Source organism: Parasteatoda tepidariorum, chromosome 6 (genome assembly GCF_043381705.1).
Source record: "Parasteatoda tepidariorum isolate YZ-2023 chromosome 6, CAS_Ptep_4.0, whole genome shotgun sequence".
Taxonomy (NCBI): Eukaryota; Metazoa; Arthropoda; class Arachnida; order Araneae; family Theridiidae; genus Parasteatoda; species Parasteatoda tepidariorum.
The window spans coordinates 27,830,895-27,848,980 of NC_092209.1; the positions used below are offsets into that span (position 1 = coordinate 27,830,895).

General features: G+C 30.3%; 1 protein-coding gene across 1 annotated transcript in view; it reads left to right on the forward strand.

The window, feature by feature from the left end:
* LOC107439972 (uncharacterized) overlaps nucleotides 1-15,969 on the forward strand; it is a 34,426-nt gene extending 18,457 nt beyond the window's left edge. Inside the window, exons 10-17 of the mRNA XM_071181750.1 lie at nucleotides 1,113-1,276; nucleotides 2,528-2,617; nucleotides 6,749-6,848; nucleotides 7,718-7,781; nucleotides 11,128-11,170; nucleotides 12,535-12,590; nucleotides 14,414-14,489; nucleotides 15,691-15,969. Of these exons, the coding sequence (XP_071037851.1) occupies nucleotides 1,113-1,276; nucleotides 2,528-2,617; nucleotides 6,749-6,848; nucleotides 7,718-7,781; nucleotides 11,128-11,170; nucleotides 12,535-12,590; nucleotides 14,414-14,489; nucleotides 15,691-15,822 (725 nt within the window). The 3' untranslated portion in view covers nucleotides 15,823-15,969. The remainder of the gene's footprint in view (nucleotides 1-1,112; nucleotides 1,277-2,527; nucleotides 2,618-6,748; nucleotides 6,849-7,717; nucleotides 7,782-11,127; nucleotides 11,171-12,534; nucleotides 12,591-14,413; nucleotides 14,490-15,690) is intronic.
* Nucleotides 15,970-18,086: the final 2,117 nt, after the last annotated feature.

Consider the following 18,086-nt stretch of genomic DNA (forward strand, 5'->3'; position numbering starts at 1 on the left):
GGGTTATCTTAAAATATTCATTTGCGCTCGCGACTTTTCTTGGCGGTTTTCTGGACTCTCGCCAAATATATAAACCTTTATTGCTACCCAATTTACGACCCACTTTTTTCAAAATTTTGCCTACCCCTAATTCAAGTGTCTAGATTCCAAATATGTAAAAAAAAATATATGTTTTATCAGAGAAAGTACGTTTTTGTTTCTGATTTTGTAACTTAATTTATAGTTAGCACTAATTAATTAGCATATTTGAGGTCACCCCCGGGAACCATTAAGATTGACTTTTAGTTCGTGAAAATCCGATCATTAGAACGAAAGTTATTCAGGGTGATATCTTTTTTTTTTGCGGTCTGTACATTGCAAATGCACAAAATTCTAAAAATTCAAAACAATGATTCAAATCCATATAAAAACCTTTTTTTTAAAAAAAAAATTACATCTTTTTAGTAAATACTATGTCATTCAACTAAATTTGAATTCAAATAAATGACATGTAATTCGTTAAACCTATTAGAAATGTGCTATAGTATAATTCGTAATATAAATCCAAAATCGTCAAATAAATTCGTAATATATAAATTCGTGAAAAAAGCGCTTTCGACAAAATACTAAAATAGAGATCTATCGACAAAGACTACTCACTTCTGCCTAGCTTAATAGTATGAGATTGTCACAGCTGATTTTCTCTGGTTATTTCAGTTTCCGTTTTTAAAAGCGCTATATGTTGAACCACCTCAGCTAGATTTGGCATGTGACATTTTTAGCGGCAATTATTGATTGATTCGCCGTGTAAGAGAAATAGTAACGTAAACAAAACAAAGCAAAGGTTGCCACCAGCGGAAAATAAATACAGCCAAAATTTGGGAGCCACGTAAGAGAATTATATATATTAGATATAAACTAGTTGAATTAGAAAAACATCGCAATATGTTGCTAAATATCGATATTTTTAACAATCGTGAATTTGAAGTTCGTGCCGACAGGTTATAGTAGTCAATGTTCATATTGGTGAACACCAGCTAAAGTTGTAGTCAGTATATGATCGCTATAACCGATAATTCAACAAATGATATTACATTTGGTAGGAAAATAATTTAAAATTTTTTTTTTCATAGATATAACCTTTGTTTTAAGTTTACCTGCGGATGAATATCTTGATTCCCTTGCAACTCCGTCTGTTTATTTTATCCTACACGACTCTAGCAGAATCGTGAATCCTTTTAGGTATGGTATTCACATAAAAGCACCAGGAAATCATCTAATACAAGTCAATGATTACGTAAGTATTATTTATTGTTGTATTGATTGACGTGTTTATAAACTACTCAAATATTCAGGTTACGAAGGTAAAAGGTAACGGAGGCGTTTACCATACTTGAAGAGGTTTCCTTTAATTATCCTTCAGTTTCATCCTGTTGGAAGCTTTCGCCGACAGTTTTTTTTTTCTTAATTATTGTCAGTTTATCTCTGTTCTTAATAAGTCCGATTTAATTTCATTGCCATTTAAATGTTTAAAATTCATAATCTAATAAAACAGGAAAATTAATGAACAACATCGGTTGGAGAAATTTAGCACTTGCTACTGTAGCAGAATTTTTTTTTTAACTGCATTATGTTCGTTTTCTTTTTCCAGTCAAGACTTGCAATGCAGCGCCGAGAAAGCTCTAACTATTAAATACATGGTTGAGTTCTTGAAATATGAAAGAATTACTGTATTTTTAGTATGCTTGTTAAATTTTCTATTGGAAATAATTTCTCAGATAAAATACTAATGCTTTATAAAAAAAAAAAATTAAAAAAATAACGAAATGTTTTTATTTACTAACGTATCACAAATCGAAACATTTCCAAATGAATTAAAATTGTTTTGGAGAATTTGGATTTAACTAGTGCTTGCACTAAACCCTTCAATTTCGTGGAACTGCTTTTGGAGAGGAAATCACGAAAACATCCCATGGTTAGCATGACGGCAAGGGGACTCGAACTCATGATCCATCTACCACTGAGGATATTCTACGTCAGCACTGTGGTTGGTGCGAGCCAGGTGTGATATTCGTATCGATCAACCATCACTGGAATTCAAATCTGGGTCACCTTATTTGGAGGCGAGCTCTCTTTATCCTTAACCACCACAGCTCTCAAAGTATTTTTGGACGTTAAATGTAGACATTTTTCGAAGATTATTTCATATTCCACGCAGACCGTTTGCTATTGTAAGAGTAGATGAAGTTGCCGAAGTAAAAATTTTTCTTCATACAATAAAATGAAAGTTGACCGCTAGAGTGCTCTTGCTTGGGGTAACTATTTTTGCCCGTCATAATTCGTATTTATTGAACTCTTAATCTTCTCTCTTATTATCAGGTGAAAATTTTTTGTTTTCGAGTTATATTTATTATTCTTATTGTAATTTTCTTGTTATTAATCCTAATTATGGAATAGTTCCTTAGTTTAAGCAATTCATCTAAAACAACCAAAATGTCAATAAATATTTAATATTATTTAAAAAAAATGGGAATTTATTTTTTCACAGATCGAGCAATATCTACTTCCCTATCCATATGATACAAATTGTCTATTGCTAAATCTTGAAGTCGATACGGATGAAAACTTTGACTCAATGGTAAAGACCTGTATATATCATTTTCATTGTATAACCACATTTTATTGAAAATTAGTATTTTAATGAACATTAGTATTTTAAACTATATAGATATTTTTAATTTATATCAGTATTTTAATGTATATTAGTATTTTATTTAACATTCCTTTCTATTCAATTGTAGTATTTTATTACATATTAATGTTCTATTGTAGCACATGTTTCGATCTAAAGCAGTGTTTTGTTATATGGTACTACTTTATTATATAGCAGTAATTTATTGTGGACCTGATTTTCCCTGATATAAAACAAGCAGAGTAATGATACAAGGAGGTTCAGAAAAAAAAAACGTTTAGGCACTTTTATCAGAACAATTTTTTTCTTCTTAAGTTGTAGTATTTTGTTCTATTTTTCAATGTAGTTGCAATAGCTGATAGGGCACTTTCTTTAGTCTGTGACCAGTTTTTTTTCACTCCACTGTTACAGTTTTTACACTCGGATGCTGTACCAGTTTCTTCACTCGGATGTTGTACCAGTTTTTTCCCTCGTATATTGTACTAGATTTTCTAATCGGTTGTTGTATCAGTTTTTCATTAAGATGTTGTAATATTTATTTTTCCCAGATGCTGTATTAATTTTTTTTTTTACTCTGATGTTATATCGGAATTTTCACTCGGATGCTGTACCAGTTTTTTTTTTATTACTCGGATGTTATATCAGAATTTTCACTCGGATGTTGTACCAATTCTTTTTATTACTCGGATGTTATATCGGAATTTTCACTCGGATGTTGTACCAGTTTTTTTTTATTACTCGGATGTTATATCAGAATTTTCATTCGGATGTTGTACCAATTCTTTTTATTACTCGGATGTTATATCGGAATTTTCACTCGGATGTTGTACCAGTTTTTTTTAATTACTCGGATGTTGTACCAGTTTTTCTTTATTACTCGGTTGTTATATCGGAATTTTCACTCGGATGTTGTACCAGTTTTTTTTTATTACTCGGATGTTATATCGTAATTTTCACTCGGATGTTGTACCAATTCTTTTTTATTACTCGGAAGTTATATCGGAATTTTCACTCTGATGTTGTACCAGTTTTTTTTCACTCAAATGTTATGCCAGTTTTTTCTCTTGGATGTCGTAAAAGAATTGTTCTCACTCGGACGTTGTACCAATTCTCTTCACTAGGATGTTATACTAGTCCTTACCCTTGGATGTTGTGCAATTTTTTTTTTCATTCGGATGTTATTTTAGTTTTTTCATTTGGATGTCTTACCAGTAGTTTTTCTCAGAAGTCGTACCAATTTTTTTCACTCTGATGTTATGCTAGTCATTTCACTCGGAGTTAAACGAGTTTTTTCTATTTGGATGTAGTACCAGTTTTCCCATATGGGTGTCGTACGGATAAGCTAGAATAATGTCCCTGGTTTGCAATGAGTGAATTACACTTGCTAAAGTGTAATTCACTTATTGAAAACCAGGTGGTTGCAAAAAGGTTACTTTTTGGTGGAATTTCATTCACTTCTTCGTACAAATAAAAATAAAGTTATTTTTAATTAACTTTAAAACGAAAGATATTTTAGGATTACTTTGGTACTCAAATGACGAAGACTTAAAATTTTAAGTGACATCCTTTTTTTTGTTTATTTGGCAGCAGCAAAGGCGAAAAATCATCAGAGTTGAAAAATTGGTCGCTAATTCCAATACGAATTTTGTTAGCTATCACATGCGTATTGAAAAGTTGAGTAAAGTAATGTGGTTTTTGTAGTAAAATTAACGGTCACCATTGGGCACACTGCTACTAAAAATTAAAAATGGCGATTGAAACATCTGCCAGTCAGAACTATTCTTTCGAATATGCATCTCATGTGCATTTTTTACTTTTTTTGTTAGTAATAGAATATGTTCAAAAATAGAATATTTAAAAACAATAAAAAATTTGTATATTTTTATGTAAGGAATCTCTTATAAAACATTTCTCAAAATACGGAAAATATTACAAGGTACAATTCTAAAATATTGAAAAAGTTTAAGAAAACAGCCGGGAAATAAGGCAATTTTCAGAATATCACATGCATATTGAAAAGTTGAGTTAAGTATTGTGACTTTTATAGTAAAATTGACGGTCACCATTGGGAACAAGGCAACTAAAAATTAAAAATGGCGATTAAAACATCTGCCAGTCAGAACTATTCTCTCGAATATGCATCTCATGTACATTTTTTACTTTTTTTTGTTAGTAAATGGGGAATTTTTATGAACATTTTATAATATTCTGAAAATTGCTTTATTTCCCGGCTGTTTTCTTTCAATATTTTAGAATTGTACCTTCAAATGTTTTCCGTATTTTGAGAAATGTTTTATAAGAGATTCCTTACATAAAAATAAAAAAAAAAATTTTACTGTTTTTAAATATTCTATTTTTGAAAACTAAAAAACTACTTGTAAATTAAACTATTCTTCCTTCGATTTTTTTTTAAAAAATTTTTGGCCACTGTTAAAAATACTACAGTTGGTCATTGTAACAAATTTTCCTACACTCTGGCTCTATAAAAAAATGTTATGTGCTGATATACATGCCCAAACGCTCCTAACTTATCCTGACTTCATCTATGTTTATCAAAATAATCCATGTATCGAAAACACCTCTATCGCAGCTGAACACTCTACGGAATTGACTAGGAGATCGCAATAGTGGCGTGTGAGGGAGTTTCTGGGGCCATGAATTCTGTCTTTCTTCTTATGCTTTGATACTTATTGTTTTTTATTTATCATTTTTGCTTGTACTTTTTGCCATTCGAAATAATAATGAAAAAAAAATCGTTTTTCACTTTGCAGATTATGCAAGCACAGTTATTTTTAAGTAACCGAATCAAGGGCGCTGGCAGCGGGGTGCAAGAGGGTGCACTTTCACCCCCTGGCTTTTCTTAAAAAACAATTAGAGAGATACAGAAAAACAATTTTGTTACAAAAAATTTTTGTTAAAAATATTTTTATTCAAAAGCAAATAATTAAGCAATTATTTATACATAACAATTGAAAAATTGTTTAATCAAACAAGAATTGTAATCGTCTTGTTTGCTGTCCAAATTTGTTTATAACTTTTTCAATGAATTCTGAGTCATCTTTGATTCTTTTCTTATGCACACTGAGCATGCGCAAACTTGGCAGATATCTAAGCTACATTTTTAAATTTCATTTAACAAAATATAAATAATATTATATTTTCTATTAGTTATTTAGCTTAACGAAAGTGTATGACACAAACTGACTTCTCACAACTGTAAAACTTCATCAACACAATAAATACCAATGTTAAGCGTGCACAAACGCGTTAGTATACGAAACTACTGTTTGTAGTTATTTGTGTTTCAAAGTCAGTAGCTATACCAGAGCCATCAATACAGTTTCTCGTGGCAAAATGTGCAAGCACAAGAAATTCGTACTTTTTTTTAAATTCCTTGCAAACGTGATGTATCTTGAAAAAAATTAACAGATGAAAGTATATGTAATAACAAAACAAATTGTAATAACAGAATATTTTAATTTTTTTGGGGGGAGGGGGTTAGTTTGTTAGAGGGTTGCTTCCCCTCTTATATTATTCTGCCAGTGCCCTTGAACTGAATGATTTCTGAAAATGAGTACTTTTGTCGCCACTATTAGCTTATCACAAACTAAAAAGTTCAGAGCTTAAGATCATACCGGAGGATGGAAAGGAACCTTTCAATTAAGAGATTAATGTAAACGTTGTGGTTGTTTTTAATGACAATAGTTTGTTAATGACAAAAGTTGTTTTTAATTAAGATAGGCTTGCTAGCCATTGGCCTTGGGAATTACGTCAGGAAGGAGCGTTCGTTTGATAAGATAGCACCTTTAGGGTGAAAGTGTAACCTAGCTCAGAACATCACGGTGGCATCACTCATTCGTGTTTTGCGTGCAACGCATAGGTTATTTATTTTTGCTGTTTTAAATCAATATTTGCACAATGCTTATTATATCTTAATTTTAAAAAATTTAATATTTTAGAAAATTGTACATTTAAAGTTGTATATTTCAAAAAATGAATTGTAACATTAATTTTTATAAATACCCTGTATATAAAATTGGTTAAAATTTGCAGTATATAACTTCTATTTATTTTTAGGACTGCCTAGAAAATTGCAACTTTAATCTTCACATGGAGCAATATGGTTGTGCACCACGTTCAATAAGTATTAGTCACATGGCGAGATTGTGTAAGAAAGGTAAGGATCATCAAGCAGAAGGCAATAGAATCTCGGTTCCTAACACCCTCGGTTGATAATAATTTTTGAATAATGAAATAATTTTTGAAATAATTTTGGTCGATAAACAGATTGTTGATGTTAATGAGATTGTTACATCAAAAACAAAAACCACTCATTTAAAATATTCCAAAATTCCTTATTGAATTAACACTGCGCCACTAATAAACTGAGTGGGGGTATCTCTTCATATAAAAGCCATACTTCTCAAATTTATAATCTCAACTGTATTTAAATTAAAAGAATAAATTTGACTTATTTGAAAAGAATTGTCAGATTTACAAAATGGTAGGAGTTTGTTTTGTCTTGTTAATGCATACAAACTAAATTTTGACCATATCGAAATCAACAGAGGAAACTACAGTTACATTGAACCTTGATCCCATTCACTTATTGTTTTATGTAGCAAAATTTTTCTTCAGAACCACAATCAATTGATTATTCTAGGTTGCTTATAAAATTTAAAATGAATATTAAAAGTTTAAAATGTTTCCTCAGGAAATTAAAATGTGGGCCAACTAGAGATTCTTTGCCCTATTGTAAAATTTAGATACATTATTTATCGTTTAATTTTTTTTTCAGAAAAAACTGTTGCAAATGAATGTAAAATACAAATAACATGCAGAAAAAGTGTCAAACATGAATAACCCATGATATAGATTTATAAGCATTAGATCAAATGAAGATCAAGTTTTCTTTTTTTACTATACATTAAAATATTATGTTATATTTCTGTTCTCTGGAACGGGGAGACTTTAATTCGAATACGATTTTAAAATATATATTTCTTTTCATCAGTCCACCATAAAACAACTTCTATTCTTTTTCAGGTGTAAAAGTGACACAGCGAAATAATGACATTTGTATAAAAAAGTGCAATCGTATGCCTTGCATGTAAGTAATTACAAGACCATTATCAATGTAAGCAATTTCATTCTTGTGTCAAGCTTTTTTTTAAACTTTATTTAGTTATATTCTTCAATTTATTTATATTTTAGTTTTACATAATTTACTTTTAAATATTTTTTTGAATAGTGAATTTTTTTTTTAAAGTACTGTCAATTTTATGATATTTCTGTCGATTGTCTGATTAATACTATTGATTTTACGCTATAAAGTAATGTCAATCCGGGGACCAGTATTTTTTTTACCGTAATTTAATCTGGATTATCCACTTTCCACCACTTTATTCTATGTCTATTCTAACGTTATGTCAATTTAATTTAAGTATTGAGATTTATTTATATACAATAAACTAATTTAGCTTATTACCTAAAATTATTTTGAATATTAAGACCATTTTTTCGTCGTTGAAGATGGAAGAGATTTTAGAAATTTTTCAGAATTGGTCATGAACATTGGCCTATAAAGATATGGCCATAAAACAGGAGTGCCTGCGCTTGCAAATAACTGAATTTAATAATTCTGTCTTATAGAGCTAATAATAAAATCATAAGCAAATCATAAACAAATAAGCTAGATTACAAATGATTAAATAAACAAACCCATAACGTCATACATAAATAAACAAAACATAAATAAACAAAACAAAAAAACTTCCCAGAGTTTTAATTTTTCCTTTGTCCTCTTTCTTCTTCATCCCTTGTAACTTAAACTGTTAGTAACTGTTCCGACAATTGTCTAATGTCGCCATGTCGCCATACTGGCGTGATGTCGGCATACATGTCCTTGTCAAATTGTCTAATGTTGTTAAAATCTTACACACGGGTGACATATTTATCACCTTGAAATATGTTTGGAATTTGCAATAGTAACAAAAAAAAGTTTTTTGCATCGAATTCCATGCATTAAAAAAATTGTACTAATTTTATAGTTCTGCGCGAGTTACAAAATCGAAATGCTTGTTATTCAGTAGAATAGCTGAAAGAGTCTGGTAAAAAAAATTTCAAATTTATATGTTGTGCTGTACACTGCATTCATGTACTGACTGTTCATTTATAGAATAATATTTTTTACTTTTTTAGAATTTACTTTATTTAATATTTCGTAATTCTTCCGGATCAGGGGTTTCCAACTGGCGGCCCGCATCCGGCCCTCGAAGCCTTCTTTTGCGGCTCGCGAACTAAAATATATTAGTTTTCATAGCGGACAATTTTCGTAAAAAGTGTATAAGGGCTTAAAATACTTTTCTCGTTAAAAAAAAAAAAAAAAAAANAAAAAAAAAAAAAAAAAAAAAAAAAAAAAAAAAAAAAAAAAATCTCTAATTTTTTTGTCATCTGTGAAATTTAACATACCGACGGTGCAAAAAAAATTTATTTCTCAGGTTTTAAATCCAAGAAAATATTTATTCAAATACAAAAATAATCTTGTATGTTGCTCTCTTTTTTTATTTATTTTTTTTTTTTAAATTTTATTTTGTGAATATAATTTAGCATGTGCGTATCAGAGATTCTCCAATTTAGCTTTTTGAAACCACTTATTTTGGACGAAATTATTTACATTTGTAGATTTTAAAGTGCATAAAGAGGGAATGAATGTCATGTTTCATCTAAATCCCGTGAATTGAATATCGCATGAGCGGAAAAGAGAAAAAAATTAATTTCAGATGCTCGAGAATTTTTTAGTTGTCGCTATAATTCCTAATAAGTCGAAAAAAAAGTTAATTTATCACAGAATTAAATTTGAAAGTAAAAAAAATCTTGTCACTAAGTTTCAGATTAAGAGAAGATTCAAAATGATACGTAACAAGCATTATTTGTAATGCTTGTTATTTTGTCTTTTTTTTAATATTAAAAAAACTTTTATAAAAATCTGACAGCAATATTTAATGTTCCTTCAAACATAAAAGAGTCCTATATAAAATTTTGATAAAGTTGTGGCCCGTCATTTGACTGGTGTTTTTAATTGCTGCCCCCGGCCTCATGTAAGTTGGAAACCCCTGTTCTAGATAATTAATTTTTAATATAATATTTTGATATCTCTTAATTTCTCTCTTTTCCTCACTTATTTATTTCGTCTCAGAGTTTCGTTCCTTGATGTTAAATTTATTTACAAACATAATTTTGGCTTTTTTCACTTAGCTTTAATAAATACTAATTTACAATAATTATGAGGAAATGAACCTAATTAGTTTTAGGGTGTTATATATACCATTAATAATTTTTGATGGGTACTGCAAGATGGATTATGTTATTGTAAAGTTCGTTTCTTTCCCTCAAGTTTGTCTACCGTATTAAGTGTTTGGACTACTAAAAACGAATTCCTAGGTGGTGTGAATCCTAATTGTTACCCATGTTTTTATAAGCAGAGTGAAGCTCTTCATTTGAATTTCTTTTTATTTACTAATGCAATTAGCACATGGTCACAAATTCCATAGGTAAAAAAATACTCTCCCATGGATGTTTAAAAATTAATGATGTGGTGGAGAAGGATACTTTCTACTGCCTTACAAGAAGTTAAATTACCTTTGGTCATTAATAATGCTCTGCCACCTCGAGATGCGTCTCTAACCTGACTGAAAGCCTTCTCATGATTGCCAGACCAGACAGCAGAATCATATTACGGTAGCACATTTTTGAAAACGCAGTGGCTCACACCAAAATCTCGTAATGAAGGATCCATCTTGTACTCTAGGACAGTGTTCCCCAACCTTTTTATCACCGCAGACCTGTAAACGTTTGATAATTTTACCTCGGCTCGCTGGGGNGGGGACGTTGATTGTTTATATTTTAGATTATTTTGATTTATTAATTTTAATTTAATTGTATTTAAACATGACTCCAAAATAAAATACAGTTACACCAAAAATTAAATATAAAGTGATTTAACATTTTAACTTACTAGAACGTTAAAATCAATGAGAACCCTGAGCTTGTTTCTTTGCAATGAGACGATTCCATCTGGGGTAAATCGGAGACAATGATACATTACAAACACTAAAAAATTTATGTCAATACCTTCGGGGGCCCCTTTTTTTAAATGAATAAAATTTTAATGGAACACAGATGTTTTTAATTTGGAGTATAAACCTAGAAATTTAAATTCAATTTCAATGAAATGCCCGGCCCGGTACCATTTGATCCATGGACCGGTACCGGTCTGCGGACCGGTGGTTGGGGAACACTGCTCTAGGAGATATTGACTATAGTACAATTAGGAAGTGTACTAGTAGTTTAATCGAATTCGCTTCTCCTACCCTTTACAAATAAGCATTAAAAAATAATTTTTTTAAAAAATAATTTTTTTAAAAATTAATTCTTAAAAATCAATTATCTTACAGATCTCGAATGTTTAAATTTAAGCACCTAAAGAATAAAATACTGGTAAGTGTTTTTTTTTTCTATAGTTAAAAATATTATTCACTTGTAAAAATTATAATGCCATTTACAAATAAATTTGATCATATTTCGGTTTTATAAATTAATTTTAAGATTTTCACATTTGTTGAGTACAATAATAAAGCTGTCAGCAACTACAAATGCAATTTTTTTTTCTGTATCATGGACAGCAATTCACGGTTATTGAAAAAAACTATAAAAATAAAACATATATTTAAAAAAAATGTTTCTTAAATTAGGTGTAAGATCATGGGGAAAATCCTTTTTTATCAATTGTGTAACAAATATAAATATGTATCCGTTTGCTTTAGAACACAAAAAATCTCATGATTTCATGACTTGATCTCACTTATTAACAGTCCATATGTCGCATACCACATATTTTACGAATGCATATTAATAAAAATACTTTATTTACCTTTCATTAAACTATTAAAAAATGACATTTTATTAACATCTATATCGATACATTTATATCGATATCAATACTAGTACTTTAAAACTAAAATTAAAACTTCAAGTTCTAAATAAATGTTTTATTGTACAAATAAACTGCGTTAAAAGTCTTATAAAACCAAAGAAACATTTTTGAAAACTAAAGAGCCATATCCTAAGAAATGAAGGAGTATTTAAATACAAAAAAGAGATATTTTTTCGTATGTTTTAATCTAATAAAAATATTAATTATTCAAGCATTCTTATTCTTCTTCTTCATTGGCCTGACAGCCCAGGATGGGCCCTTGCCTTCCGCAGAGTTGAACTCCAGGCTCTTCTACACTTGGCCAGAGACATCCAATTTGTGACTTTTAGAATATTTAAATCACTTTCGAGGCAGTCGAGCCGTCTAAGTTTAGGTCTTCCTCTTTTTCGAGTGCCTAATGGTTTATTCAAGCATTAGCATTACTATTTATAATAATACTATTTACACTAAAGCAATTTACAAAATTTCAACGACGGTTATAAAATATGAGAGTGTTGAATAGTTTAAAATGACAAATTTTGTGAGAGTGTGCTGTAAAAGAAAATGCAAACTATTTTCAAAACAATTGCTCTTAGTTTCATGGAAACGATGTGTTTGTTTTGGGGGAAATGTTTAAAAGCTTTGCATTAAAAGTGTTTTTGCAGGAACTCATAATTCAGTTTCATGTGTTTTAAAATCACGGAAAAATATATTTTTGTGCACTTTCATTACCTCTTCATCGCATTTCAAAATGTATGAAAATTGTCATTATTAAATTTCTATTGGCTGTCTTTAAACAATCAAATGTGGTTAATTATTCAAATATGGTTATTGTGATTTTACACGCTTATATGAATTAATCAAAATTAATGTTCTTTTTAAATTTTAGGATAAAAACTATACTTATCAAGAAATGAAACAGAAATCGATTGGACTTTATGAAATGTAAGCTTTTTTTCTGATTGGTTAAACGTCAGCCGCACTGTTTGAAATATCTCGAAGGAAAAAAAACGATTAAATAACAATTTAATTAATTGTAATTTTACCATAGTTAAACGAAACTGTCAAATAACTACAAATAAAATGATATTTAAGTTGTTCACTGTGATAAAAACCGTTTACAAATTGTTTTCACCCAGTAAGGTTAAACAATCAGAATTTTATCGAGCCAACCAATTCACCTAATAAAACCACTTTGTTCCTAGCAGATAGGTACACATTATACCCGAGAGGACTAATTTATCATTCTCATGACTGACAGAATTGGTGTTCTATTCCCAGCGCTGGCATTTCAATATTTTCTCCATTCCCTTCAACACCTGAAGAGTTTCCATGTCCTGCACTTCCTAATTTGTGACCTTGGGCTGTTAGAATATACTTACCTTCATTTGCGTATAAATGGCAGCAGCATAAAGCTACTAGAGTATCTCCAATGTCACATTAAATTTCTTTTTTTACGGTTCTGAAACCATGCTAATTGTAAATGGTTTTAAAAACCGTATAGTATTGTATTCACGGTTTTTTTAACTATACTTAGTTGTAAGTGGTTTCAAAACCGTAAAAGTGAAAAACGCTCTTTACCGTTAACTTTACTGTTAATTTAATGGACAAACTGCTGCCGATTATTTTACTATAAATTAGAAGGAAAATTATAAGAGTTCATTGTTTTAAATTTAACTATAGACGATTCAATTTTTCGAATATTTTGAAGTTTACTCTTTTTTATAAAGTAGAGCTATTAGTAAGCAAATATCTTCGATATTAAATAAATAGTCCCAAGAATATGAAGCAGTTAGATACTTACTGGCTAAAACATTCATTCGCTTCAAAAATACATAAAAAAGTAAATAACAGTCGACATGTTTCAAGTGCTTAAAAAATAAGAGCCCATTTTTGAAGCGCTTGAAACATATAGTTATGTTATAATTAAGAGCTAAAAATTAGGCTTCTCAAGTTTAAGACGCATTTAAGCTGCGCGTTTCTTTTTCTTGGCGTAAGAGCTTCGAAACAAAAACCTCTTAAATTGATAGGTTTTGGAGATATACGTAATTAAAAAAACTTTTTACAAATTGCAATCTAATGTGATAAATATTTTTCCTTCAACATTCATTTTTTTCCTTCTTTATTATATTTTTATTATGTTTGTCAGTTGAAGAAATCATTCAGAAGGATTGAAAAGTCAGAGAAAAGTTCTTATTATGTTTATCAAAAACTAATTACGTGCAAACTAAATAAGGTTTAATTGTTCTTTTTTCAAACGCTGATGCATGTTATTTCAGAATCTTAAGCATTTAGAATCCATGACGAAAAAGAAATGAAAAATATGATAGTTATTAGTGTAAGATTATTATTCCAATATCAGTTCAGTTGCTTGATTTAACTAAAGTATGATAAAAAGGTGTTTATTAATATATTTTAGTTCCACGTGACAATCGAATTGATTTTCTTGATTTCAATTTTATCTTAACTCTGATTGAACACGATAATTTTTTATCATCTTTCGTCATGCCTTTTCAAATTCAGTTTTTTATGATTCCAAGCGCAATTGTATAATTTTGTAAAAATTTTACTGAGATTGAAAAGAAATTTTATTAAGTAATTTGATTATGAGACACTTTGTATATAGTGTTTAATAATATTCTTCAGCTTTTCAAAATGCTTTTTTACTTAATGAACGAGAACCGGACCAAATTTTATAAGAACATCTAATTACTGAAAGTATTTATTTTTCATAAAAAATGACAATTATTATCACTTACTTATTTTAGTACCCGAAATATAATGATCTCTGTGTCATTCAGGAATATGAAGGCTAGAATTACAAAGTTAATTCCAAAAATGGTGGTAAGTCAACTTTGCTTTGCTTACAAAATTTGTCAAAATCTGTATACAACTAGTGACTATTAATATCCAGGACAATCTAATAATTCTCGAAAGTTTTATCATAATTACAAATCATTTCATTACGTTTCTAAGCAACCTCCATCTGCTGTAATTCATGTCTATATTGTACTTGGCTGTCAAAAATAACTTAAGTTCGGAACACTCCTTAACTCATTTTTATGACTTCAATATTTCTAAAATTCATTCATTTAACAATTTTCTTCTCGTTTTAATGGTTGTGAAGGTTACTTTACATTTTATTCTACACTTATATACAATACATATGCACATACCATACAAAACTGTCAAAGAAACAAGATTTAAAGATGTCGAAGACATTAGGAAAAAATCAACAGCTGAATTTAAGAGAATTCATTGTGAGGACTTTGAAAGTTGTTGCTGAGACTTTCATATCTGTGCATGGAAGTGCTTATCGATAAGGGGGATGACATAGTAAATGGAAAATGTAGCTAACATAGCATTTTTAGTAGTTATTAAACTTCTAAAAATGAGTATCCTGTCAATACTCATCAGACTAACTGAGGGAGGTTGCTTGGCATCTATACTGGTATCACCTGGCTATACTGGTATCACCTGGCTATACTGGTATCACCAGTAATCAAATAAACTTATTTATTGTAAGCTATTTATTTACCGCGAAGATTCTACATCAACAAGCGTGTAGCACTAACCTTTAAATTTTCAGCCGCTTCGTTAGCATTAGACTAGATAATCTCATTTATTTTTCAAGTGGCGAAAGGTAAAAAATGCATGATATCAGCATAGCTAAAGAGCTATAATTCGGTTTATAGTTGCTCTTATTACTTACATGGTTTTCTTATATAATAAAGGACAATTATTATAACGATTTTCTTTTATTCATACCGATTTTCTTTTTCAATTTTTTTTAGCCGTTTGACAGACTTTTTTTAGACTCTAAATTTTAAAAAAAATCGAAATTTTTAAGTTGAAGGAATATCCGAGGAAGAGATTAGGAAAAAAATTCCCCAAAGGTATAAACGAAACAATGAAAACTTTGCTTTCAAGCCGCTTGAAAATTTTTTAAAATAAAAACAATTACATTCTCTTTTTAATTCCTGTATAGCTGTTTGTCATATAAAATAGAAATTCAGTTCTAATTGTTTTAACTGATATTTTTTAGCCTATCGACTTGTTTAGCAACATCGGAGGATTCTTGGGTATTTGGATTGGTTCTTCTCTCATATCTCTTTCTGATTTATTGTATAGACTGACTGATTACATTGTGTTTCATGTAAAAAAGAACAAGTACTGAAAAGCCATGGCAGCATCACGATTGTGAGAATTCAACAGAAGCAATGTTTTTCACCAAATGCAAAATTATTTTCGCTTGTTTGTTCGATATCTTATACAGACTATCTGATTCTATATTCTTCTACAGCAAGAGTAGCATGCAATGCATAGCATAAATTGAAAATTTTAACTTTATTCTGAAAAACTAGATTATATATAAAGTGCCTGAAATTAGAAATGAGACACAATACATGTGCCTGACTGTATTCACTGTTTTCATACACGATCCACAATTGGATCTACTGTTTTCATACATGATCCACGATTGAAACCTCTTATTTTTTACCCGATCCACCATTGAATCCACTGTTTTCATACACGATCCACAATTGGATCTACTGTTTTCATACATGATCCACGATTGAAACCTCTGTTTTTATACCCGATCCACCATGGGATCCACTGTTTTCATACACAATTCACTGTTGAATTTGTAGCTTCAGAAACAAAGTGTCCTGAATACGATTTGTGCGACATTTTGTCTCTTGGTTCGTTTTTAAAGAGCTCCTCAATAAGGATGACCAAGGATTATTTCAGTTATAGCTTATTTATTTCATTATTCTGGATTAATAATTGCTTGAAATAAAGGATTTATTTACAAAATTATACATGAGCTGTAGAGTATAATGTTTCGGAGCGCTATTGCTCCCTTTTTCGTTCCTACTTTTTCTAGCATAGTTCAACTAAAACTCAATTCTTCTGCGTTCAAAACTAATCTGCCCCAGAAAATATCTTTCTCATAAGAAACAGTCCTTTGCTCCACCCCCAATGTAGGGGACGACACTTCCAGTGTCCTTCACCCTCTGACCCTCAGGTCAAGGGGTCAATAAAATGCGTGGGAGAGGAATCAGGACCCTGACAGAGTTGGTTTTCAAAAATTTAAAGCAGTAAAATGGTTAAGGTAAAAAAAATTCTTGCACCAAATTATTGTGAAAAACTACAAATTCTTACTCCCAAAAACTTTTAAGATGGCTCTGCAGAAGGAAAATATGAAAGTCACGAAAATGAAACTTTTGAAACCTTTTAATGTATGGAAAATTGCATTGCAAAATTGTTGTAATGTCTATCATTCAACACAATCCTAAAGAAGCATTCATACAGCAAGCGTTTGTCCTAGACGCAAGCGCGAATGTTTAGAAGCTACAAGCAAGATGAACTGCCTGAGCATGCGCCAATCGTGCAAACGCTTGCAGTGAGAATGCTTCATAAATCGCAATGATAAACAATAAGCGAATGAAATCATCAGGCATTTTTTGTGAAAGTTTTCAATGGAATAACATCACTGATATTATTTTTCAAAGTTTTCAAGTGACCGAGAATTTTTCTACACACTGCACCTCTAAACTGATCTAGAAGAAAGCAAATTAATTTCGTTGAATACAATGGCCAGGGTGTGCCTTTTTCTCTGAAAACACATTAGATTAAAGCAAAACATGATTATAAAAGTGTTCCTAATGTAATTTGAAACCCTCAGTAGTCTGATAAGACCGTGAATCACTTTCCCGGTTCAAGAACGTGTTTCTTGTCATTGTATGAACTAGTATATTGCGGTTGATTCTAAAAGAAACATTTTCAATGTGTATAAAACCAAGAAAATTTTGAACATGCCATTTTGAAGATACTACATCATGTAGGTAAAAAAAAGAGTAATTACGACTATATAAGAAGATGATCATACATAAAATTCATGAAAATAAAATGATTGTAAATAAGCATCCAAAGTTCACCGAATTAGACAATTTTGCTTATTGGTAATTTCATCGTATTGAAAGTGTGCTTAAACATAATGAAAAACATCTACTTTACACCAATATTTCCACCAACAACCAATTCCAACTTTTCATTTTCAAAAGTGTTTCTTTGTTTACGGATATTCAAGCGTTTGATTTTAAAAACTAAGACTACAAACTTTATTTTTAACCTTACCAGTTTTTAGGTTAATAATTTTTGAAAATCAGTATTAAGTAATAAGTCTTTAAAATTTATTTTTTGCTTTAAAATGTTGTTTGTTTTAGATGTGTGTATTCTTATAACTTAAACAATAACCATTCTGATTTACTTGTAAATTTTTTTGGTTTTAATAAATGCCACTGGGGGGGGACCTCGCCGAGCCCCTCGACCGGTGCGTGCTCCGGTGCCTGAATCGCCCCTCCTCTCCCGAGGGGGAGGAATGTCGCGGAGACGAGTCGACCCGGTTCTACCCGCATACCCACATTTGGGGGGGGG